Source organism: Artibeus jamaicensis, unplaced genomic scaffold (assembly GCF_021234435.1).
Source record: "Artibeus jamaicensis isolate MK-2021 breed Jamaican fruit bat unplaced genomic scaffold, CSHL_Jam_final contig_387, whole genome shotgun sequence".
Lineage (NCBI taxonomy): Eukaryota > Metazoa > Chordata > Mammalia > Chiroptera > Phyllostomidae > Artibeus > Artibeus jamaicensis.
The window spans coordinates 14,933,913-14,960,722 of record NW_026521812.1 but is presented as its reverse complement, the minus strand read 5'-3'; the positions used below and the strand labels follow the sequence as shown (position 1 = coordinate 14,960,722).

General features: G+C 43.3%; 1 protein-coding gene across 8 annotated transcripts in view; it reads right to left on the bottom strand.

Moving 5' to 3' along the window:
- The window catches only part of FAM184A (family with sequence similarity 184 member A), a 107,573-nt gene extending 82,457 nt beyond the window's left edge, over window positions 1-25,116 (bottom strand). For 4 of the 8 annotated variants that reach the window (XM_053664893.1, XM_053664894.1, XM_053664895.1 and 1 more), the window contains exon 1: window positions 24,475-25,115. In XM_053664893.1, the coding sequence (XP_053520868.1) occupies window positions 24,475-24,642 (168 nt within the window). In that variant the 5' untranslated portion in view covers window positions 24,643-25,115. Of the gene's footprint in view, window positions 1-24,474 lie in introns of all 8 variants that reach the window. The other 4 variants (XM_037128805.2, XM_037128825.2, XM_053664897.1 and 1 more) reach the window with 3 other exon arrangements.
- Window positions 25,117-26,810: the final 1,694 nt, after the last annotated feature.

Sequence of the window (26,810 nt, the reverse complement as noted above, 5' to 3'; positions counted from 1 at the left end):
AAGAGGACAGTAACATTCCAGAATTCCTACACCACCAAACCAAGATGGAGAGTAAAGGGTCCTCAGACAGGAGGAAGGAAGATGAAGCCAGCATAAGGTTCCAACAGATGACTGGCACCTTCCTTTAAGGAAGCCAGGCAGGCAGCCAATTCTTCTGTGACTTTCCTGCTTCTTGCTTCGAGAGGCAGCGCAACGAAGCATGAATTCCCTGTGCAACCACAGGTCAAGTGAGTGAAGCCACTGTGGCCGGCATTTCTCCAGTGTTTGGGAGGGGCCATCTCAGACCCCAGCCCTGCCCTTACATACCCTGGTACTGTGCCTCTGCACGGCCAGTAATGCAGAACGGACACCTAGAGGAACAAATGCCACTGCAGCGGTAGCCTGTTACGTCGTGGGATCCACAGGACTGTAGAATCTTTGTGCTGGAGAACATCCTGCCGTTAGGCTGCGAGGTGGAGTCAGAATGGGAGGGCTACAGTGCGTCACCTTGTTATGCTGCAAGGATAAGTGCTTGGATGTCAGTAAAATTTACCAAGCTGACTAGGGTAGGATCAGGATAAGATTATTCTATGCAACATGTATAATATAATCTGGTGAATTTGGTGAGATACCCTCCTTGCAAAGCCAGAGCCTTCAGAGCCCGTGGGTATCAGAGGCCCAGGTTCCCAGACGCCAGTATTGGCCCACGAGACTCAGGCCCGGAGCTGAGCTCCGGACTCGCTGGAAAGCTCCTGACACAGTCCGTCGGATCGCAGGAGCCTCTGCTATGTCCGCCTTCGACTGCCCTCATGTTCTCCAAGTCACACACTCCCTTCCGGTCCCTGAGGTTTGCTACCTAACTGAAGAGTAATTCAAAGACTTAAAATACCTTTAATGACCTCTTTTGGATAGACACCTATATTTTAATGTTCTCATATCCTCTTTTCACACCTACATGTGCTATTAAAGAATGAAAATATACAAATGTGTCACCTAAGAGTTCTTCCTTCTACTGTTTCCCTCACCGTTTTAGGTTCTATCAGTTATACTTCCAAAATATGTCACGAACCTCCGCATATCTGTCTGTCTCCACTGCAACCTCCCTACTGCAAAGCCGCCAGGGTCTCTGGCTGTAGGGGTGGGGGCTCTGCAGTGATCTAATCCACCGCCCTGCTTCCATTCCAGCTGTGTTGTAATTCACCTCACTGAACAGCCAAAGTGGTCATCTCAAAATTTAAATCACAACATTAACTCTTCCTTACAACCCTACAATAGTTTTGATCACATGCATGGGGGGGGGCGGAGCTAAGACCCTTTTTGTGGCCTTCAGAGTTGAACCTGATCTGGCCCCCACCCCTGCACAAAGCCCAAAGTGACTTTTGCAGAATGAACCAACAAATGTACCACCGGAGGCAGGATGAAAGCAGCACCAGCTGAGACCAGCACCACACAGGCTGAACTGAGAGAGGCTTTGTGCAAACTCATGGGTAAGCTTACATGAATTTACATACGCTGAGTTTTCTCCATACAAAAAATAAACATAATATATAATAAATCAATCAAAAGTCAAGGTAGCACCATAGCTGCACCTTCTACTGAAATCAATAAACATGCCTTTCTTTGTAGGTAACAAGAATCAGTGGAGGATTTTAAGCAGGGAATTAACTGAATTCTACTTGCACTTTAGAATGAAAATTCTGGTTGCACTGTAGAGGATATGTTGGATGAGGTAAGACTATATAGAACAGTGAAAAGGCACTGAAATAACTCGGAAGGCAGCCTTGAGGTTCCTCACACAAACCTTGGCGGGGAGAGAGGACACTTGAGTGAAGAGCTATCTAGAAGGTCAGGCACGGCCACGGGAATCTGGTGGTTGATTCAAAGCAGAAGAGGTACCCTCTCCCAGCTGTTTGGCCTGTCAAGGAGGTCATGTATCTCTGCAAATTTCATTCTATCCTCAACCAGGGCTCATACCCATGAGTCACAGGGGGCTTTCACAGCACCCACTGAGATTACTCACATACCACTGACACCCCCGCAGTCCCCACGGTGACTGCTGTTTCAGACAGACTTGGGATGGTACAGATGTAACTCAGGAGCCTTTGACTTCCAAGTCTACTGTTCTGTTCTTCACTCCTATCTCACCCAGCAGATCAGACACTTCTAAAAACACATCACCCCAAATTTCGCAAGCCTTCTCCAAGTCTAATTGTGCTTAGCCATTTTTCTGCCCAACAAACAAGGGGCTTTTCACTTCATTAATGACTTCCAACACTGTGGCAGCCACCCTCAATTTCATGTGGGGTAGGAGGTGATACGAGAATCACCGAGTGGCATTTTATAAAAACTACACGTTCAGCTCCCTCCCCCATTATGATGGCCACCTACACACGCACCGAGAGGATTCACTGAGCGGAAAGAAGGTTGAGAACCACCCACTGCTTTACTTAAATACGAAAACAAGGGCCTATAAAATTAATTCAGCAACTAAAAAGAAGAAATGCTTTGCCAACCTATTTTATACAAATAAGGATTCTAAATTATACAGTGGTATCCCACACTGAATTCTGAGAGAAGTTACTCCGTGCTTTTGAAATGTTTTTTCTGCTGTTTCCCATGGTGATGAACATTTTCAGGTCTCAATCTGCCTCACAGCAGGAGCTGCATACAGTTTAATGAGATAAATATTACCGTGTGCTCCCTACTGAGAAAACCTCGGGGCCACCCTGTGAGAACCCGAAGTTACGAAAGACAGCGAAACTTTAGGGAAGAGCTTTAATGCTGTCAATATTCAAATTCTTTAGAGAAATAAATATCTTGTTTAATTTAATGGCCAAAAACAAAACAAAAAATACATATTCCTCTTTCTACTATCCCATCTCCACTTTTTTTAATAGAAAAATTAAAAGAAAATATTGTATGTAACCTTGAAAGGGAAGTTAAGGTAGATGAGTGACAGTAAAAAATCGAGTATGCCAGCTTGGCAGTTACATAAAATAATCCATAGTTTTCCAAAGTGTGGCATGGAGATGCTTTAAGTAACCAATACATTTACTTCGCTAGAAATTATGGTCGCTAGAAATAACACAAGTCAGTCACCACATCTGTGCAGTTACTTATTACTGATGAAGATAAGATTAGAGCAGGCAGAGGAGTTCACAGAGATTTCTTGTCTCATAGGCCCTATACCCAGGACTGCTCCTGGCTTTGAGCCTTGAGTAACTGAACCTTGCAGCCATTTTTTAACTAAGTAATAAATTAAGTAATAACTTCCAGACATAACTCACATACCATAACATTTACGCTTTTAACGTATACAATTCAGTGGTCTGAATACATTCACAAGGTTGTACAGCAGTTCCCGCTGTACAATTCTAGACATCTGAACTACCCTAAAAAGAAACCCATTAGTAGTTACTAATTATTAGTAGTTACTCCCAATCCCTTCTCTCCCTAGCCTCTGGCAACAGCCAATTCACTTTCCACCTATGGATCCGCCCATTCTGGACATTTCGGAGACACTGAATCGTATAACACAGGTAGCCTTTTGTGTTGGGCTTCTTTCCCTTACCATGTTTTCAAGGTCCACCTATGTTTTAGCACATGTCAGTGCTTCACTCCTTTTTAGAGCCGACGACAGATATCCCGTTGCACGAATAGAGCGCATCTGGTCCACCCGCTCATCAGCTGAATGGGTATTTGAAGTAATAGCTATTATAAGTAATTCCATTATGAATGTTTGCAAACAAGTTATTACATGGACATATTTTCAGTTCTCTTGGGTACATGCCAAAAAGTAGACTCGATGAACCATTGGGTACATGTACGTATGTTAACCTACTGAATCACCGCTTTCCAATATGGCTGTATCATTTTATAATCCCACCAGAACTGCCTGAGGCTCACATTTATCCATATCTTCACCAACACTTTTATTATCCTTTTATATTATTATTATTATTATTATTATTATTTGTTATTATTGCCATCCTAGTGGATGTGAAGTGGTATTTCATGCAGTTTTCATTTGCGCTTCCCTAATGACTAGTGATGGCTACCTAATTCTTTGAAAGTATTCATGATACAGGTAATGTATATTCCCTGTGTCCAATCTCATATACTTCATTTCTTTGGGCTTTATGTGCCTTTTCAACCTGCTGCTACACTCTGCAGTGGGTGTGGTTTATTACAGGCTCCTCCTACCCTTTTCAGCCTCCCTCTTGGTTTCCTCCCCAACAGCCATACCCTTTGACTATTAAGACTCCTTTCTTCTTCCTCCGACAAAGCCTGCGGCCCCTACTTCTCTGAGGCCTGGCCTTGATTGAGTCCCTGCGCCCAGTCTGAGAATACCTACCCAACTCTCTCACAGCCCTGCCCTCATCTGAGAAGACTCCCTCAGTCAGCCTTGCCTCTGCAGACTTTGGCTTTCCCCTTCTTCTCAGTTCCCTCCTCTGTTTCTCAGCCTCATTTCCACATTCCCAACATCCTTTCTATTTTTTCCACATGCCAAACCACCTCTGCCTTTGACCCCAGTCTCCTCCTGCCCCTCAAGTCCTCTCCGTGCCCCTTCCTCCTGGTATGTCTGAGGCTACGAGCTCTACGGGCCTGGTCCCCAGCCTGGTCTTTCATTTCTCCTTAGCAGCACCCTTAGGTGTTACCCCAGTCACTTCGTCTACTCCTTCACTTCCCACCGTGGTCTGAAGTCTGTCTGCCATTTGATTTGAGTAGAAGCAATGATGGAAGAAAACCTTTTCCAACCGAAGCACTGTGATGGCTAAGGTATGTGTGTTTACCTGACTGGGCAATGCGGTACCCAGACTTCTGGCCTAACGGGACAGGAGAGTAACGTCTGAACTGGTAGACTGCGTAAAGCAGATGCTCTCCCTAACGTGGGCGGGCCTCATCCACTCAAGTGAAGACCTAAATAGAACTAAGAAGGCTGAGTTGAGAGGAAAAGTCTTTGTCCCTTCAAGCTGGAATATGGGTCTCCAGCCCTGACCACAGCTACACCATCAGCTGTCCCGGGTCTCTAGCAGGTCAACTGCAGACCTCGGGATTTTGGGCCTCCATTATCACGTGAGCTGATCCCTTACAATGAGGCATATTTATATATTCTGCGATATACTGCTAAAAGGGAAACTGAGGCATATTTAAAATTTTAAGAGTTTATTTGAGCAAAAACTGATTAGACTCTGGCAGTACCACCCAGAGTAGTTGACAGGAGTAAGGGAAACACTATCACAGAGGAGAGATGGAAACCAAACGAGGAAATTATCTGACTGTCTACAGCTTAGAGCCTAGTTGGCTGTTTGTGACCAGTTGTCCTTAGGTTTAGATTTTGTAACCTTGAGGCATTTTAAGCTTTAGATTTTGGTTTGCTTACACAGGGCACCATGGTGTCAGAGCCGGCTCGGCCTAATGGCCACCCTGCTTAATTTAACAATTGCAATTAATCAATCTCTTCCTCTGCTACTGGCTCTTTTTCTGTGGAAAATTCTAACACAGGTGCTAAAGCCCAGGAAGCCCCTTACCCCACAAACAGACAAGAGAGCAAAAAACACACAGAGGAGTTTAGACTCGGTCTAGTGCAAGGTGGCAAACACAAGGCCCTCGTGGCAAACACAGGGCCCTTGGGCCAAATCCCGCCCTCCACCTTGTTTTATCTGGCCCAGCACCTTGTTTCTACCCAGTGGCATGGCCAACCTCTTGCTTAACAGCTAAGGATTAGTTACATTTATATAGTCCTAAAGTTACATTCGGCCCTTTGAAGGGGACCGCGAAGCTGCAGTGGCCCCTGGTGAAAATGAGTCTGAAACCCCTGGTCTAGTGAAAAACAGAGAAATGAGCACTTACACAGGGGATTATACTTACCGATAGCACCGTGGCACTAAGCGAGACAACCTGAAATAAGGGAAATTAGTATGAAAGTAAGGAGACTACAAAAGCAAGGTCTGCAGTGACTCCTCCCTGGGAGAACAAAAATGAAAACCTAAAGGATATTTCAAAGAAAGAAAGCTGCTTGAAAGACAGAAAAACAGAGAAGAGAAAAATTGAATTCCAAAGTTCTACTGTAAAAGGAGGGTAGAGTCGGATGGAAACGATAGAACTGAGAAAGGAAAGTAGGTTTTGGTGGTGGGGGGGTTATCTCTTCATTCTTTGGCATGTGGGAGATGTCTGATGGAGAAGAAGATTAATTCAATTTCGGACATGTGGCGTTTGAGGTGATGGCAGATATCCAGGTACAGATGACAGTCTTAAAAGATGAAATGGACAGAAGTTTCCTAAAATTAATTTAGAGTTCTACTATCCCATGGTGACCTTTTATGCTCACCAGAATATGTCCTGTCTTATTCAAGGGCATCACTTGACATTGGGCATCAAAGTAACTGGCCACTAAACCACGGTTCTAACACACAGTTACTTTATCAGCTCCATCATTAAAACCTTCAAATGCAAGTTACCACCCACACTAAAGCTATTCAGATAATCTACTGAGAACTTCCTTTCTTTCCAAAGCGACATAAATTTGGGCACTCACATATCCTGAGCATTTGCACTGTGATAAAATGATGCCAAGAGACAAAAACAGAAGAGCTCAACTATCATAAATATTCAGCAGTGGAACTACAAGATCATTCACCTCCCCAAGTCCCCCCGGGTGGGACTATGTCCTGTACAAGCCTGGTTTGGTGGACAATTCACCAATGTGCTAAAGACTGGGCTTTCTTCCTTCAGGACACAACCACCACTTCTGTAGCCACCTGCCTCTCTTGCAAAGGGGCTAAGAGGATAGAGATAAGAGCTTAATCAGACTGAAAATTTTCTTCCACAATATGGTTAAAATCAATGCACTTACACAGGGGATTATACTTACCGATAGCACCGTGGCACTAAGCAAGACAACCTGAAATAAGGGAAATTTATTTGGGAAATCAAGTTATGCCCGGCAGCATAACTTGAAACCAATAAAGGCTATTGCCGAAATACTCATATATACACTATTATCATTCAAGCAAAGATCCAACATCTTCTAAGTAATCTCCAAAGGCCTCGATAGTATGATCCTTTGCTTATTGGAGATATATAGATATATCTCAGGTAAAAGACTGGAAGTGGCTCAGCAGTGATACAGCCACCGGGCACACCACTGAATATTGTAAGCTCTAGCATCTGCTAAGCTTACAATAAAAGAAAGCCTTCTTAGTGCCATATGTCACCATATGCCTATTAACACTGTGGTGTTACATAGTTAAACGCTGAGGGGAACTGTCTCTGCTAATCCGGGGATCCTAAATTTGTGTTCAAAATGACAGAATTCCTTCCTGACAATATATATTAGGCTATCATCTATTTTATTATTATTGTTTTACTACCTTAAACGTCTGTGGCTTATTACTGAAAAAGATGTAAATGAGGGTTAGATTTTTCCCTGTCTCCGGGATGTATACATTTTGGCAGACTTAGGCTGTATTCTCCAAAAGTGGTCAGAGTGTTTCCCATCCTGCATGCGTTTCTGATATGTGACCCCGTCACTCCCCCACCAAGAAGTCAGGTCCAATTCTCCTCCTCCCAAATCTAGGCTGGACTCTGATTCATTTGTAACAGTAGCATGTGATAAAGTGATAACAAAGGAGTCTTGAGTCTAGACTGGTAGAAACCTCACAGCTTCTTTCTGAATCTGCAGATGCCACCATGGGGTGAAAAGCCCAAGTACATGGAGAGGGCAAGCCACCTTAGTCCAGGCACCAGATGATTAAAAAGTCCTCTTGGAAGTGGATTCTCCAGCCCCAGCTGTTTCAGCTCCCAGCTGCCCAAGTCACGCCACGCCCAGCCAACCCTATCTAGTCTCATCTGATACTCCGGATACTGTGGAGCAGAAAAAGCACCCTCTCCCAGGTCTTCTTTAAATTCCTGACCCAAGCATCTGTGAGAATAAAATGGTTGCTGTTTTATCCTTGCTTTCTGGGGGTGTGAAAGCACTGATACCTGGAATTTGTGGGTTAGCTAACGTGGCCATCCCTTTTCTCTATTGACAAGTATCCACCTTTTTCTTTCTGTTTACTGACACCCTCATCCCCAAACAAAATTTTTTGCCAAGGATGAATGTCCACTGTTAATTTCCCCAGTTATTCTGACAGTTCAACTTTAGAAACCATCATATCCAATAAAACATTTCCTAGGGTTTGGTCTCCAGCTTATTTGCTTTAAAAGCAAATAAGCTTTTTCCTAACATCTTCTTTACTTACTAGAATTATTTCAGCTTTTTCAACCTTTTATTCCAATCTGTGTTTGAATTAGGTCACATCTAAAGACAGGACTTGGAGAAAGACACTGTGCACCCAATTCCCATGATATGTGAGCACTCTGTCAGGCATACACATTACTTAGCACATACCACAAACAGAGCAATATGCCAGTACTTACCAGTACTTGAGATGTTTGTTATTATAAATGCTTTATTATTGAGAGTTGGTTATACTGATTTTGATATATCTACTCTCATCAACAGGTATTATTTTGCCAGAAAAACACATTTTTTGTTTTTTTAACATATTTTATTGATTATACTATTACAGTTATCCCATTTCCCCCCTTTATTGCCCTCTGCCTTGTACACCTGCTCCCACCTGCAATCCCCCACTTTAGTTCACGTCCATGGGTCATACATATGAGTTCTTTGGCTTCTCCATTTCCTATACTATTCTCAACCTCCCCTTATCTATTTTCTACCTACCATTTATGCTGCTTATTCTCTGCACTTCTTCCCCCTCTCTCCCCATGCACTCCCCTGCTGATAACCCTCCATGTGATCTCCTTTTCTGTGGTTCTGTTCCTGTTCTAGTTGTTTGCTTAGTTTGTTTTTGTCTTTGTTTTAGGTTCAGCTGTTAATAACTGTGAGTTTGCTGTAATTTTACTGTTCATATTTTTTATCATCCTTTTCTTAGATAAGTCCCTTTAACAGTTCATGTAATAAGGGCTTGGTGACAATGAACTCATTTAACTTGACCTTATCTGGGAAGCACTTTATCTGCCTTTCCATTCTAAATGATAGCTTTGCTGGATAGAGTGCCCATCTTAATGTTTTTAACAAAAAGACTATTCTTGTTTGATAGATAATAGTTTTTAATTATTTATTTATTTATTTATTTATTTATTTATTTATTTATAGAGAGAGGGGAAAGGAAGGAGAAAGAGAGGGACAGAAACATCAATGTGTGGTTGCCTCCTGCACGCCCCATACTGGGGACCTGGACTGCAACCTAGACATGTGCCCTGACTGGGAATCGAACCAGTGACCCTTTGGTTCTCAGGCTAGCACTCAATCCATTGAGCCATACCAGCCAGAATTGATCTATAATCTTTATATAAACTCTTTAAACCATTGCATTTTCATAAATATAGCCTATTTTATAACTTGCTACTATATTAACTAGGTACAAATTGCCCACTCACAAATAACAGTGTAAAAAATCAAGCTCTCCTTTTTCCTGATAGAACTTTGTTTTCTTTGCATTTTTGTAACTACGTGGCAGAAAAAAACAGCCTGTTGTTTCTAAGTGTTTAGCCACTTCTGCACTAAAGTTTAGTCTTTTCGAAAGATGTTCTGTTAAAATAAGGTATAATCCCCTCAATTACAACTCAAAGCTCCCTCCTTAAGCTCTTTCCCATCCAAACGTCTCCCTTCCTAGGGTCACGGCTTCCACCCTGCCTAGCTGTGCCCTCCATGGAAGGCAGCATGGCTGCCTGCGGATGCTTTTTTACTGACACATATTAAGGGTGAGTAGGGTGTACAGCTGGTCAACATGTCCTCTGGCTGGTTCTAGAAGATGCAGCAGAAAATCATGGGGCAAGGAAGCTATAGGCACTGGCAAGACAGTGGCTGACATAAGAGCCTGAGCATCCAGGACAGATAAAGAATAAAGTGAAGAAAGCAGGGGACTGATGAACAGGGAGCAAAATGAAGGCACAAAGAACCAAAAGGACTGGAAATGGGTGAAGTTTGAAAGAGGAAGACAGAGGTGAAAGGTTAAGAACTTCATTCACTTAATCAACAACTATTTACAAAGTACCTCTGATGTAGTTATTCTGGAGTTAAAGATCGAAAGGAAAAGTGTTTGAGTAGCGTGAAGAGGTCAAGAACTGGGAGGTTCGGATGTTAGATGGACCACCCAAGGACAGGGACTCTCTGGAGTGTGGGAAGCAACAAGAAGGCGTGAGGGTGGAACAGCCAGTGGCCTTGGCTTTAAGAGCTGTATTCACATGAGTCCAGGAGCAATGGTCCCAGAGCTGCAATGAGAGCTGGAAGAAAGATGTCATCCCCAGGACCTCGGGTAATGAGATGTGTCAAAAGACGATCACCTGCAAAGAAAGGCAGCAGAAACAGCAGTATCCTGGGAGGAGAGCCAGCTTTTCAATTAAAGTAAGGAGATAAGAGTAGTTCATGAAGAGATGAAGCTGCAGACATTTGTTCAGCATGGAACGAGAGATCTAGAGAGCAAATACGAAAACCCGAACCCTGGGGAAAGCGAAGCCACCTCGGCCTGCGGGTGAGCTGGAAGATGCAGAGGACTGCATCCTGCATCCGGAGATGGGGTCCCGGGGCGGAGGGAGGATCCCACTGGGACCTTCCGAGATGCACTCTGGTCTTGCCATTTCGGACAAAACAGACTGTGGATTTTACACAGGATTCCAAATATGTCAACAGAGTCATAACCAGGGTTAGTCTTCTTACTTCAGTAGTGCAACTGTGAAAAAGTACCTTAAACATCTTTGAGCCTCAGTATTTTTCTATAAGGTGAATTAAGTATACATTAAGAAATTATGATAATGAAACAACACGATGTACAGTGTCTGATATGAGTGGTGCACAATACACTTTTTGGTCTGTTTTTGTGGTCCATCTAAGAAACCATGGCCAGGTAGATACCCAGGACACCAAACTGGTCAGTTCCACTGCCTCTCACCTTCTGGTAAAAACTGTGGTGCTGAGCAGAGGAAACGAAAGGGGGCAGGATGCTCTTCCTGACCTGGCTCAAGTCCCACTCAGCACTAGACGGTAAGGGGGTTACCAAACACCATGGTCCTAAGTGTTTTCTTCCCTGTATGTCTATTACACCGCAAGCTCCTGAAGGACAAGCCCCTCAATTTACTGATGTTCCCCACCGGCCTTAGTCTTTACTAGACACTCAGAATGCCTGCTGCACGACTATCCGCACAGAAATAAAATCAAACAGGTACAGTTCCATTCCTCAGAAATGCCAATTCCAGAGGCTACATTTGGCATAATATCTCTTCTTTTGGTAAATGCTTATGGTAGTGTTCTAAAAGATGTGCAGATTTTATAAAATGCCATTTCCAGATTGAAGATTAAGTATCATCCAACAAAAAGGTGACAACCTAAAAAATAATTCCATATATGGAGCATCCATTGAATAGGAGAATCCTGGAATATTCGTGTATGTTATTCACTATTTTTAGGATGACAGGCTATGCAGATATTTTGTATTAACAAATTATCAAATTAATAAGTTAGAAAAGAGAGTTTGATCAAATACTTCACGTAAGTACATGCCGTTTTGCTTGAAAGTTCTAGTGTTTTAAAATTTTTTATTTATTTATTTTTAGAGAGAGCGGAAGGGAGGGAGAAAAAGGGAGAGAAACATCCATGTGTGGTCGCCTCTCGAGCGCCCCCTATGGGGGACCTGGTCTGCAATGCAGGCATGGGCCCTTCTAATTTTTCTTTGACATTTATTGAATGCCTATAATGTTCTAGCTGCCGTTAAAGACAAAACTTTAGCATAACAAGATTCTGCATTCTGAGACCATCTATCCCACCTTATTTTGCCATCTGACTGCAGAACACTGCAAGTTAAATCCAGTATCCATCCTCAACCCTTGGCTCCTCCACCACTGACCCCTCTCCTACTACACAGGCACATCTCATTTTATTGCAGTTCACTTTACTGTGCTTCACAGATGTTGTGTTTTTCACAAATTGAAGGCAAGACCCTCCACCAGCAAAAAGATTACGATTCGTTTTACTGTGATGGTCTGGAACCTAACTCACCATATCTCTGAGGTATGCCTGTGCCCTCTGCAACCCCTGAGCCCGTATCTAAATACCACACACACACACACACACACACACACACACACACACACACTGATTCCCTCATGGGTTATATCATCAGAAACCCATTTCTGCCCATCTCAGCCAAACACATGAGTTCTCTTCCAAAAGAAGCTGCACTTCATGCTGTGCCCAACTCTTCGTGGGACTCAGAATTGACCTGGGATTCACCTAGGTGCCCAATGCTGCCTTCTAACAAGGGCAACATGGAAGAGTCAGACCAACTAAGGTTCGAGCCCCAGCTCTTCCAGCAGCATGGCCTTGAGCAAGTCTCTTCAACTCTCTTAAGACTCGGCTTCCTCGTGAAGTCTAATATCAACCTCATGGGGCTCTGACAAGAATAAATTAAATATCATAAGAAAATAGCACATAATGGTTGCTTTAAGAATTATTTACTGTTATCATTCCAAATCCTTATTGTTCTCCCGTAATGAAAAATGCCACGTGCTTGATGGCTCATCCTATTATTCAGTTTTCCGTCACTTGACCTGACTCACCGCAGCAATAACCCAGTCGCTGCCCACACTCCATGTAGGCCTGGCCAGGGATTCACGAGCTTCCCTCCTATCCCGAGCCTGCTACAGTAATATCTTTGGAGATTTCAAAAAATGCGTGAGAAATCTGCAAAACCAGACTGAGTTCTTTGGGATACATAAGTCTGATAACTCTCTCTCCTACAAACATTCTCGAGACTGTACCCCAGACTCTCTTACAACGTATTCCACCTGAGAAGTCTTAACCCAGCCCCCACCATCCCTCAACCTCTGGGCACGATCTACGTTCACACCAATGGTCCTGCCAGTTCCCCAACTGTCCATCTGTCTGCTCCTTTCTAGCCTCACTTCCTTCCCTGCGGCACATAACTAAAGGTAAATTAACCAGACTACTCTCTATCAAAGCTCTTCAACTCTCTTGAACCCCAGTCCTTCTGCTCTACCCGGCAGGCAAAACTCAGACTCCGCACTAGTCCTTTAACAGCCTGCCTTCTCTCCTACATTTGGTGAACAATGGTCCTCCCTGTAGGACTGACTGCATAGGACTTTGCAGAAAACTGCAAAGTATTCAAATGGATGCCAAATGGCACATCTAATTTTTTCTTGGGACAACCACACCTGTCACTGATCTTTTATCTTGCCTCTGGTCAGCTATTTTCTCCTTCCCCCAGCAATTATTCTACGTTTTCTACTCTGCTTAAGGCCTCAAGCACTGATGATTTTAATCTCCACCTACATGCTAATAACTTTAAAATTTTTATTTCTAGTACGGATCTCTCCCTTTAGCTTAAGAACCATATCCAAATATTTGCTAAATATTTCTACCTGAATATACAGTCATCTCAAATTCTCTGAGCACTTTGTAGCTTTCCCATCAATTCTGCTTCTCTCTTGCTATGACCAGCCTTTAAAATGATCTCCAAAGATCTCTGTCTCCACACATTTAAATCCTTGTACAGCTACCTTCTCCATTATAACCATGGGTGGTCTACGCAACCAACACAAAAAAGGTGATGCTATGTCACCATGAGACTGTTAAGGAGAGACTACAACTTCCATCTTGGTCTCTCTCCCCTACCCCTCGGATCACCTGCTGTGGAGAGGCCCATGCAGTGCAAAGTCTCCTCCCAACAACCCCGTGAGCTCAGCGGTGGAACCTCTAGTCCAGCCAAGGCTTCGGCTTGACTGCAAACTCATGCGAACTCAAAGCCCTGAGCCAGAACCACCAGCTAAGTGGATAACAGATCTTCGGAAGCTGTGAAATGATGTTTGTTTTAAGCTGCTAAACTTAGGGGTGGTTTATTACACAGCAATAGATGTTGGGATAGAAAACAGTAAGACTAATTATCTGCCAAAGACAGTCTATATTCAATAGATTTTTAAAAGCTGTCTTTATGTCGCATAAATTAATCCAGAAACTTCCAGCTGAATGTGCTATAGCTTCAAAGAGTATAAGATTTCTAATAGTTATCTCAGGCACCTAGACAAAGACTTTTAACAAAACCGACTCCCACACTGACAGTATGTACTAGGAAGGAAGGAACTGCAAACATATTTTAAGCAAATGACAAATGTAAAAAATTTTAACAAAATTAAAATATCAACATTCCATTTTTAAGGGTTTCACGTCACCCCATGGAATAATTTATAAATTTTATTTTTTATGGCCTAGAGCAACGTGGTAGATTCAAGTTCAGTTTATGAAGATTACAATTTACATACAAGGAGAGAATCTGTTCACAATTTAATCCCAGGCTTATGATTGTAGGGTGGCTGCTGGGCGGCTGGCAACACGCACACAAGACGAGAGCATTCCCGCCCCCACTGTCCCTCCCACCCCTCTCTCATCTGACTTTTTTTAGGGAGATGAGAGTCACAGTCACACTCATGTGAGAGTGTCGAAGGTGGTAATGAGAGGCACAGTCACACAGGCCGTGACAGCAGCTGACAAGCAGAGTGGGGGCCACGGAAACAGCAGGTGCAGGGTTCTGCACCCATTTTTAGATGCAGTGGATCCTCATTATTCACAGATTCCATCCCAAACCCACTTACTTGCTAAAATTTATATGTAACCTCACAATCTAACACTCAGCGTGTTAGATAAGCTTTATTCTGGCATGAGTTACAGTGCTGCTGCCTGTGAGTTCACTGTTAATCAAAACTGTATTAAATAAGATGTCTTTAAACAGAAACACACCTAAAACAAGCTTACATGTTTGATGAAGAGGTGACCAGAGAGTGTCCGAAACAAAACCCTGTACTTCCCCTAAAATAACTTGATACTACATAACTACCTCAAATAAGGAGAATCAACTGTATTTTATAATTGCTGCTCCGATTTACTTTTGGTAGCTGTGGTCCCTAACACTGTAGACTACATCTCCATCGAAACAGAAAAACAGTACAAAGCACAGTTGTTAGACTTGTGTCAGCAGAAGTTGAACCAAGGGGGAGGGCTTTGGAGAACAGGTAGAAATTAGCCTTCACTGACCTCCTCTTCTACACAAATCATCTCATTTAATCTTTACAATAATTCTATGACATAGGCTTTGTTACTTTCATTTTACAGATGAGGAAACTGGGGCTCTGAGAGGTTAAAACGCTCCAGATTACACACTGGTAACTGTGTCATCCTCTTTAGGGAGGATCACACACCCCTCGCCCGTCCGGTGGGCACTGTCGCCGCACTGGGTCACAGGGCTCTGGGTGGTGGCTCCGACTGCCCATGACAGACCTAACCTAACACAGACCCATGACCTGCTGGGATTTCCCTCTCCTGCCCCCCAGACAAAGATGTTACAGAGCAGCTGTCAACACTATTCTTTAAATTATTTTTAAAACCCTCATTAAAGAAGTTGGAAGGCACTAGCCTAGTTTTTTTTTAATCTAAGAAAATCAGATGTATAAATTCTACCCAAAATAAACTACACAGAGAAAGTTGCTCATAACGGAAGAGTTCAAATTTGTCACATAGAGTTAATCTACTTAGTCCTGGCCCAGCGGCTCGGTTGGCAGGGGCGTCGTCCCGCAGGCACGCAGAGGGCTGCGGGGACCATCCCTGGTTGGGTGTGGATGGGAGGCAGCCTATCAGTGTTTCTCTGTGTCTCTGCCTCTCTCATCAGTAAAAATATCCCTGGGTGAGGACTAAAAAATAATGTAATAATAATTAGTCTATTTATTAAAATGTTCACCCGCTTTATTCTAGTAACATTTTCTCAAAAGTCTACTGGAAAAAAAGAAAAACGTATAGACTAAAAGTGGAACATGAAATTAATATTGTTAACTAACAACGGCTAGTATGGTATCTTTCATGGACTAGCTATTTAACAAAAGTATACTCTATTTCGGTCGTATTTAAGTGTATCTTCTGTCGTTACTCTGAGTAGACCTTTAAGTTGAACACACGCACAAACATGCACAACTTCTTCTCAAAACTACACACATTCTGCTTATACAGTGTTCCACCCGGCAAAAGATCTATGAACAAGAATGAAATACTGTTTAGTGCTTTGGTTATGAATGTTTTTTGAAAGAAATGAGATTCTGTTAAGACTGTGCTGAAGGAGAAAGAGGATGAAAAATGCAAATACCTATGAGCCCAGAGACACACTCATCAGGCCAAGTGAAATCTTCCTAACCAGAAAGTCCAATGTCTAGCATATGTAAATATTCAAACTTTGTACTTCATTTAAAAGAGAGACACCCAAATAAAAAAAGTAACAGAATTTATTCAGGAATGAGATGCCGGCGTTTGCCATAGGATTGGCACGGACGCGGCCTCACCCCCCCATGCACGCACCCAGATGGGAACAGTGACCAGCAGGTGAGGCAGGACTCGCTGTAATTCACGAGTAGTATGGTTTCAATATAAGCATGTTACTGTACTTTGGAAGGTAGAAAATTATTCATCCTTATAGTAACTTCTAGTTAACTAACTCATTCTCCAACAATTTAGAATAAATAGGAATGTATCCTAATATTTTATTAAAATGACCAGTTTTATTGATAACTTAAATAGTAAGTGTACTTCATGATCAAATTACTATTTTTAAACTGTCTTAAGCCTCAAAATAGAAATGATACATATCAATAAGAAAACACAGATTAGTAATTTTGCGTCATTAAAAATACTATCTCCTTTATAATAAGGAAGGTGGTGAGCGGCAGCTGAGGCTAACACCCAAATCCCAAGTCCTGTGGTCGGTCTCTGCCCCCAGTTTTCCCATCTCCCTGGTCCTGGGTGGTTCAGCCTCCCGCTGTGTCTCAAAATGACAGTAGTAAAAGGCACAGGACAGTAACTTGACAAATTCGGTTTCACTACTTTTTATACACTCTGGTAATTTTGACAGGAAAAAAACTATAATCACTAGTGAAATAAATTTGAGGCTTACAAATGACAGTTTTCACTGTTGTAGTTTTAACAGAAAATGAAGAATAAAAGGTTTCTTTTCTAGCCCTGGCTGGTGTAGCTCAGTGGATTGAGCATGGGCCTGTGAAGCAAAGGGTCGCTGGTTTGATTCCCAGTCAGGGCACATGCCTGGGTTGCAGGCCAGGTCCCCAGTAGGGGACACATGAGAGGCAACCACACATTGATGTTTCTCTCCCACTCTTTCTCCTTCCTGTCCCCTGTCTCTAAAAATAAATAAATAAATGATATTTTTTAAAAGGTTTCTTTTCTAAAACATGTGCTCGGCTCTCAAGCATTACACATACCAAAACACTGACTACAACTGGTAATCCCCGACTGGTGCAGAACGGTGATTCCAAGACTCACTGTTGGGTGTGAACAGTCTGGCGGTGTGAGGCTGCTTTCCAGTAACATTTTAAAGCGCCGGTAAGTTCCCACATCAATCTAAAAAAGTCTCTATGGCTCAGATCACACTTGCACCGTAAAATAGAAGTTTGATCATAATATTTCTCCCACATTTATAACACTATATTTCCAAAAAAAACTCCTGTATTCAGTTGGCATCTCTTCGCATGTTTATTTCCAGGAAGGCAGGGAAACTCCAATTCTGAATGACTCGCTGAGGGCCCCAGTTTCCACTGAAAAGTGGCCTCCAGGGCAGACACTTTCTGCGGTAAAAGCACAAGGACGGCACTGAGAATTTCCATGATTCACTTCAATCCCGCATCATGGCACAGGATCTGAATGCTCACCGATAAATTCTTTTTTAAATCTCATAAGATACATTAAAAGGGCAGATTATCAATATCTTACCAAGTTAACTGGCTTTATAGACCATGGCCACCTTTCATGCTTATGTCAAATTTAAGACAGATAAAATTTTCAGAAATACTCATAATTTAAGAATTAATGTATAGTAATTTACTTATTAATTCAATTAAAACAAACAGATTGCTTCAATCACATTTTGCTAAAACTTTAGCCTTCATTCCACTTTTTCAAAGGCTGTCGATTAGAAGACCACAAAGAATTTTCAGAAACCAGAGAGAGAGAGAGAGAGAAAGAAACTGGAAAACTTCCCACTTAGCACAGGAATAGTTCAGGAATGGGGCCTTAGCAACAATCCAATTAGGAAAGCAGGCAGTCAAAGGAAACACATTTAAAATAACCAAACAGTAGTAATTTTGGCAAGTTTGATGGTCTCTAAATCAACACAATTAAAAATATTTTAAGTCCCAAATGACTAAAGCTGTTAATAAAAATATGAAAATATTATGACATTTATCTGAAAACACACACACACAAAGCTCTGTCACAAATCTACCAAAGCCACATTGTATACCATGTATAAATCCAGATGTCCTGCAGTGCATGACGAGAGAGACACCCTGGTTTCACTCTCCTCAAACGTGTGATTCAGATGGTCCATGAAACACGGCTCCAAGATGAAGGGGAAAAGCACCACCACCAACTCTGTGGCCTCTTAGGAACTGAGTGAGTAGTATTAGTTAGAAAGAAGGCAAACACAGGGAAAAGAGGCCTGCTATTACACTGCCCCTCTCCTAAACCAACCCAGAGACCTAGGTTCCTGTTCAGTTTCTGCCAGTGACAAGCTGTGTAACCTTCAAATGTCTTTGGGCCCTAGTGAGAGGGTTAGGCTGGTCAGAATCTATAGTTTCTGGCCCTGGCTGGTGTAGCTCAGTGGATTGAGCGCGGGCCTGCGAACCGGAGTATCGGGGTTTGATTCCCAGTCAGGGCATGTCCCTGGGTTGCAGGCCAGTTCCCGGCAGGGGACACACAAGAGGCAACCACACTATGATATTTCTCTCCTTCTCTCCTTCCCTTCCCCTCTAAAGATAAATAAATAAAATAAAAACAACAACAACAAAAAGAATCTATGGTTTCTTCCAACTCCAAACCTGTCAACTCAAGGTAGTCCCTTTCTAAGAATTTTGGACAACCGATAAATAGTACATCCGGTTTTGTGCCTATTAAAAATACAAGAAATCAATGCAGACCACTCGACTGTGACTAAAAGATTCCACTTAAGCTACTGCATAATAAAATGGCAAAGCCACAATGTAACAAAGAAAGAAAAAAAGATACCGCATTTAGCGTGTTCTAAGCTGAAACAACACAAGCCATAACCAGAACTAAATATATTATGAAACAGTACCCAGATAATTCAAACAAGCCAACTAGTGAACAATCAGTTGTATTTAATGTACAGAAAAAGGGAAGATTAGAAAATTTCACTGGTTTTGGTATTATCTAAACACATTCTGGTTTTATATATAGTAAAGACAGAGTTAGTATTAAATAATTAATCATAAGACTATATTTGTTAAAAACCTGATATATCAATTACTTACTTTTTGAAATGACAAATGATATTTACATTGAAGACAGAGTACTTTATACTTTTATTTTTGTACCAAAAATATAAGTATATCATGAAAGCAGTTTAAGAGGAGGCCAATACACATTTAAATATTTAAGAGTAATTTAACTCAGCTGAAATGATCTGGCATCAACCCGGTAGACAAGCAGACACAATTTCTCAGAATTCTTTACTACTGCCTTTCTCTACTCTGTAAAATTACTTGATACAACATCAGCACCATCACCATCATCATCTTCAGCAAGTATTTACTAAGCTTTTATACTATGTGCAAAGCACTTATATTAAGATTACAGAAAATATAAGATACGGTGTCTATAGCTGAGGTAGTTAATCAAATTAGAGGAACGAGGTATATTTATAAACACAATAAACAGTATTTTACAAATTTGTGCTATTAAGTATCAAAGAAGTAATATAGGTAATAAATGTTACAGTAATTCAGAGTAAGGCAAGCTTTACAAGGCCTAATTGGTCAGGGCAGCTTCAGGAGTAGGAACGCAAGCTGGGTATTCAAAGAGGAGGAAGACCTAACGCTAAGTTCAGGGAACACAAAGAAGCTACTTGCTGCTGTTTGGAACCTTACCATACTCTCCTCATACTAATTATGGTCAGCAGAGAACACACAGGATATTAAAAAGGAAGTTTCTATTGAGAACCAAAGACAAGTGATGTTCCACAGCAGGTGCCAGAAGTCTCAAAATCTCCAAAGGCAGTCTAAAGACAGGAGTGTGTAGATGTGTTACCCTCTACCGCCAACACCAGTGAGAAGCGTCAAGATTACAGAGGGAGGTCCTGGAGCAGGGTCCCTTGGGGAGTGCTTTGGGAACAAGCGTTGCTGCCTTCAAGTGGGCGGGTGGAGGTGGATGCATGTCCTTCACCTACAGTCCAGGGGGAAAGGCTTTCCCTCTAGATGGTTACCTGGAGCTCGAAGAGACCTCAGCAAAATCATGTGAAGGTCTTGCCAGATTCAAGAGGCTGAGGAAGGAGTAAGCAACCAGACAGAACGTAGAGAGCAGCTGAGGTGGGAATTTGAGAAACCACATCTGCTGCTCCTTTTTCTTCTCTTCCCGTGTTCCCTGTCCAACTTGGGAAGGGTTAGAACCCAGGACTGGCAAGACAGAGCAGGAGTAGAAACACCCGGTCAGAAGACAAAAGTCACTGATGCCCCCCTTCCCGGACTTCTGGCTTCCCTCTTGCAACTGGCAGAGCTAGGGAGTGGGCAGGAAAGAAGCTTCACCCTTAACTCATCCTTAGCTCTGCTGTGTGGTGTTTATTCCTTGGTGCTAGACATCTTAATAATCAAATTGAGACCTTTGCAATTTACTTACAGACGGACAATCTGCATTATCTAAAAGCAACCAGAAAGTCAGGTTGATCCACGGGAAGGGGACAAACCAATCTCATAGAGTAAATTGAAAGGGACAGTGAGTGACAGAAATAAAGCTACTTCATAGTTATATACACAAGTGCTGCTTTTCAGCAGAATGTATTAACGAGCCAACAGTGTAGAAAAGTACATGAACTTGATCTTATAAAACAGAACTCACTCCGCCCAGCTTCTCTGCCAATCCTGAGATGCCTCAGTCATTAACAAATCCAGAAATGTGACACAATTTGATTCAAGAATTTCAACATGAACAACCTAAATATAATTGACATGCTTCAAAACACAGAGACTGTGCCTCGCTTGCTCTCTGCTGTGTCCCTACCACTTAGCTAAGTGCCTTCTACATAAAAGGCACTTGAACTACTGCTCTCCCTTCCATGCGGAGGCTGCTCTGTTGGATTCTTAGAAAAGAGAATCTCAACAAATATGTCTGCAGCTGAGACTGCTTTTTAGTTAAAAATATATTAAGCCCTACTGTGTAAAAAATTATAATAAAAATTGTTTTTATCCTTATCCTTAAATAGCTAGCCAAATTGCCACAAAACGCATGTTGTATTTCTCAGTACTGTCCTACAACAAAGCAAATTAATATGAAAAATTTAAACTTTCAAACAGATTTTTAAGTGTAGCAGAAAACTCTCCAAAGAAATACAATTTCACATAATGTTATTAACTACAGAATGGCTTATTTTAAAAAGAGACAAAAATTTAAAAACATATTATCCAGTGTTTTACTCTTATTGTATTTTGTTGGAATCTCTTCTCAGTCACAGTCTGAATTAAGAGCCTACTGTCTCAGAGAGTTACACAATCAACGTCCCTCTTTTAAAGACTAGGGAACTGAGGCTCTGTGACCTGCCCAAGGTCACAGGGCAGGAGTTTTAACTCAAGACAGTAGGTCAGGTTCCCAAGCCATGCTGACTATAATGTTGAAGAGTTGAGTTCTACCGATTCATTGCAAAAGAAATAAAATCCTATTTGCAGTTATTTGAAATATAAGCTATTGTCAAGTTCCAACCACAGTTCTATTAACAAACCTATGTTGATGTGAATTTATTAATGAATTCATTATCAGTGAAAATTCTATATAGCAAATACCACTAAAGTCTAACAGCTGATTTATTTATTACTAAAGCTACCGTTCTTATGATGGAGTATTTACAATGTGCATGTAACTGTCAAATTTGACAGTTTCTACAACGGTACATTAGAGGAACAGGTCTTGTGGTGGGCTTCACAAGATGAAGAATGTTGGCTGCAACGGAGTCCTTTTATCGGACTGTTTCATTCTCACACCTTATCTTAGAAATACAGACAAGAGACAGGGGTGGGAGAAACTCTAGCTCTTTCAGTAAAACGCAGTGTTTCTCAGTCTGGGATGATCCCCCCCACTCTCACTGCAGGCACATCTGGCAATATCTGGACAATGTTTATTGTCACGACTGTGTGTGGGGAAAGGGTGTTACCGGAACCTACTGGGTAGCATCTGCTAAACATCCTATAATGCACAGGACAGCCCCGCGCATTTCCAACACAGAATCATGAAGTCCAAAATGCCAACGGTGCCAAAGCTGAGAAACTCCGGTGTAAGAGAATAGCTCAGGCACGTAGCTGGGGAGGTGGTGCAAGTGTAGGGACTGTAACTATAAACAGTGAACCAGAAGTCCAAGCAAAACAACCAGTAAAGATCAGGGGCAGCACTCAAAGCAAGATGCCTGGCATGGGGGCAGCTGCCTGCTTCCTCAGATTTAAGGTAGGTAGTGGAAAGAGAGAAAGTGACAGCAGCTTCTGTCAACACTCCCACCTTAAACAATTGTGCTACATTATTTTTTTTCTGATAAAAGAACCAGAAATTGAAAAAGCATAAGTAAAGAGAAAAGCAGTTAACTGGGGAGATGAGAAACTTCTTTTATGGAACAGTATGCACTTCCACCACCAACTCCTGAGGTTTCTATGACTTAGAGCAGAGCTCTGGAGGGTACAATCTAATAAAGTAAGAACAATGGATGCTGTGGACATACCATAAGAGAACATCAGAATAAAATAAATATCCACGTGCTTCATTCTGGACATCAATATTCTGAAGATCCAATACAATTTCAAGAAGCTTGGCTTTTAGCTCCCAAACGTACACATGTTCTGACAGTGTAGTATCATTCCTTTTTGGGCCTGCCTTTTTCTGAGTTTGGGGACTCTTGTCATGGAAAAATAAAAACTGGGCCAATAAGCAACCTACAAGACATAAAAAACAAAACTTCACCACAGGTTGCCTCGCTCCGCACAGTCGACTACGTGCATCCTTTCCTGTCCTCTTCCATTTGGCCCCTCATCCTTTAGTTCCTTCATTGTCTTTGTCTTTCTACCCTCAGTCACATCTCTTCACCAAAATCTTTTTATCCTCTCCATCCCCTGTCACTCCCATCTCCTTCTTTTCCTCTCTTCCAATTCTTACTTATCTGTCTCAAAAGTGCCAACCAGTAACGGGATTATGTGAGAATTATAGAGATAAAGAATCAGACTTTCAGGCAGGGGTGTCCAACCTTCTGGCATCTCTGGACCACACTAGAAGAAGAAGAGTTGCTTCAGGCCACACATTAAATACACTGTGACACATGATCACACGCAAAAAAATTTCACAATGTTTTAAGTAAATTTATGATTTTGTGTTGGGCCACCTCCACAGCTATCCAGGGTTGCAGACGGCAGGCCAGGCCGCAGGTTGGACACTTCCTGCAGTTTAGAGGTTCCCTAGTAATGAACCCCACAATGCCCACCTTACTTCAGCATACCACACTCCTAACAAGTGGTCAGTTGAATCAGCTTAATGCATTACAGTCTATTAGCACAATTAATTTTCAGAAACCACCAATCTCTTCTTCTCACTTAATGGATGCTGAAAGATTGCACCTGAGATCTAAAACAGGGCACAGTGTTCTAGCTAAATTGCTCCTGCCTCACAGATACCAACTCTTTCTCAATATGAACATTTAGGAAACCTGTAACCACTCACCATTCTGAACTACAGGTGGCCAAATTTGCAGGCTATTTGCTTCTTGATTAACTATCTACTGATAGATTAAAACAGTTAGCTAAATACAGGTATATAACTCATCTAATAAACTTTATTTGACATTCTGTCAGGATAAGGAATGACATTAAATCCCCAAAATGTCAGGCAAGGTATGTTTCACCCTCCTACACTGCTTGGAACGTTTAAACTCCCCTTAACTAGGTAGCTAGTAAGAGCTACCGCTTGTTCCGGAGATTCCGGGTCGTGTTGGGTAAATACGGTACTGTACTTCATAAGTGTAGTGTAAAGCCTCGTGGAGGCTTGGCACATACATGCATGAAAGCAAAAGTGATAGGGCTGATTACTGTGGGATAAAGAAATTCGATCCTGAGTTGTTCTGTGCTGGCTTACCCCTAAATGGCAGAGAGGTGCCAGCCTCATACACTGGGTCGTGCCTCTAAGCTGTCTCATTTAAATTAATGTCGCCAGCATTCTACTGAAGTTTGAATGCTTCTTGAAGATCAGTCTCTCGCTGTTGCATCCTCGCAGCAGCCCCCATCAACTGGTGCCGGGCGCAGGGCTCACATCCTCACTGCCTAAAAGGTGACCAACGCGCAGCCCGCACGGGTCGCCGCGGTGATGTCCCCCACGGCCGCCCTTACCTTGGTGAGCTGGGCGATTTTCTTGCTCATTTTCAGGTGCAGGTCCTGGCTGTAGTCCATGCCGTGCCCCGCCTGCTGCGCGGCGGCCGGCGAGGGCGCGAATTTGGCCGTCCCGGCCGCCGAGCCGCCGTAGCAGTGCTGCTGCCGGCTCATGCCCGGGGTCGCCATCTTCCCGACAGACCCCGGCCGGGACACCTGTCCCCGCGCCCCGGCGGCAGCCCGCGCAGCAGCGGCGTCTGGCAGGCGGGAGCCGGAGCGGCCGCCTCTGGACCCAACTGCCTGGACCCTCCGGCCGCAGCTGCGGGCGCCCTCCTGCCCGCGAGCCCCGGGTCACCCCGGTCCAGGGACCCGGCGGACCCGCCAACCTGAGGCCGCGGACCACACCAGCCCGGGTCCGGCGGCGACAAGCCGGGGCCCGGCCAGTTCTCGCCCACTCTTCTGCTCGCGCCGGGCGGGGGCGTCGTGGGCAACGTGTCCCCGCAGACCCCCCTTCCACCTGGCACCAGGGACCCGGCGGGACTGTGGCGGCCGGGGGGCGGAGGGCGGAGGGCGGAGGAGGCGGGGCGGGCTGCTGCGAGGGAGGCGGGGACCTGGGAGAAGACGCGGGGGGCCGCGGAGCCGCCGTTACCAGGGCGCGCGGCTCCCAGCCCCCCGAGCGCGCGGGGACGGCCACGTCATTTCCCCGCAGCCAAGCCCGCCCCGCCCCGCCGGCTGCGCTGCCCGCACGGGCGCCGCGCGCCGCCTCCAGGACCCTTCCCCCAGGTGCGTCCTGCTGCTGCGGGTGCTCCCTCGTGGTAACCTTCGTGTCTGCGCGTGCGGCTCTACGTGGAAAAAAAAAAAAATTCGACCACAGAAGATTGGGCCGTGATCACCTTCAGTTTGCAGAACACGGATCGACGTACAGAACCTTTCCACGTGCAGCATCGCCTGCGATGGGCCCTACTGGCTCTTCCCCAAGAGACGCAAGCTCACATCCAGCCCCCTCCCAGCTCTGGCCTCAGCACTGGAGACTTGGGCACTGAAATCGCGAAGAATTTATTAATCCCTTACCCGACTTTTCCAAACTCACACAAATATGATTGTTACAATGTCTTAGTCTGACCTATTAGGTGCCACGCACAGCCCCGCATTCAACGCCAAGTGTCCATGTGTGCAGAGAGCAGCCTCATCAGCCCATTGGTATAGCGTCGCTTTTCCCCAGTCTAATGTAGCCCAAGACAATATACATAAAATGTAGTTAGCTCAAAGTAAAGGGAAAACAGAAGGTGGAACAAGATGTCAACTGGGCCAAAACATGTCGCTACATGTGCATTTTCAACCTTCCTAAATGTGTTTATTTCCTACTGATTTTTTTCCTAACACCTCCACTCCAGGGTCAAGTGATTTTTCTTTTATAGTGTGCCCCGTGTTAAAGTAAATAGGTCATTTTGGGGCATTCTTAATACGAACTTCAAAAATGTAGAATCATGCCTATTTTTAAAATACCTGTTACCCATACAGTTTTGCAGAACTGAATTCCCCCCATTTATGATATGTGATTTCTGTTTAACATGAAAATAATCATCACCTAAACCTAAGATTATTAAAAAATTCAAACAGGGCCCAAATTAACAAAGTGGTTGTAATAAAAATCTAAACCAACAAGATGATGATTGAATAAGATCTTGAGATATTTTCCAGAATTGTAGGAATTTCATAAAGCAAGCCTGAAATTGGCTACATCTTTTCTCATGTTCTAGGTACTCAGCCCATCCCCAACCCTCCAACCTGAAATAGACCTCCCCCAGCCACCCCCAAAACAGAAACTTGTCTAGTTCCAAGATTCTGAACAGAGCAGATGGCCAGAAACAAACACCAGGCAAATTGTGCTTGCTTCTTAAGCTCTAATGATTAAATGAAATTAGAGAGAATTAGAGGCTAGTGTTCTTCAAATTCTAGGCATGGAAGATTCACAATCATTTTAGCACTCTCACATCTTGCACATTCTAAGCAGATGTGTATGCTCAAAAACACCGCCCCCCCCCACACACACACACAGGAAAGAGTATAGGACTAGAACCAAGGCGACCAGCATGTTGTCTGAGCTATGTCACTGAACCTGTTTGCCCTCCTTAAATATCTCCCCTGAGATATCAGTCGCTTCCCACTTAAACTTGGGAGTGAGATGCAACCCTTATGTATTGGTAGTTCACTCTGAACCCTCTCACGTGAGTTTCTGCCATCAGTATAGCTCAAGAGGAGCCTTTTTCAAAAGTCATCCAGTGTTGCTCCAAGAATTTGTTATTTTGCCCTATCACAACAGGATAAAAACAGGTTATCTGATAAAGAATTCTATT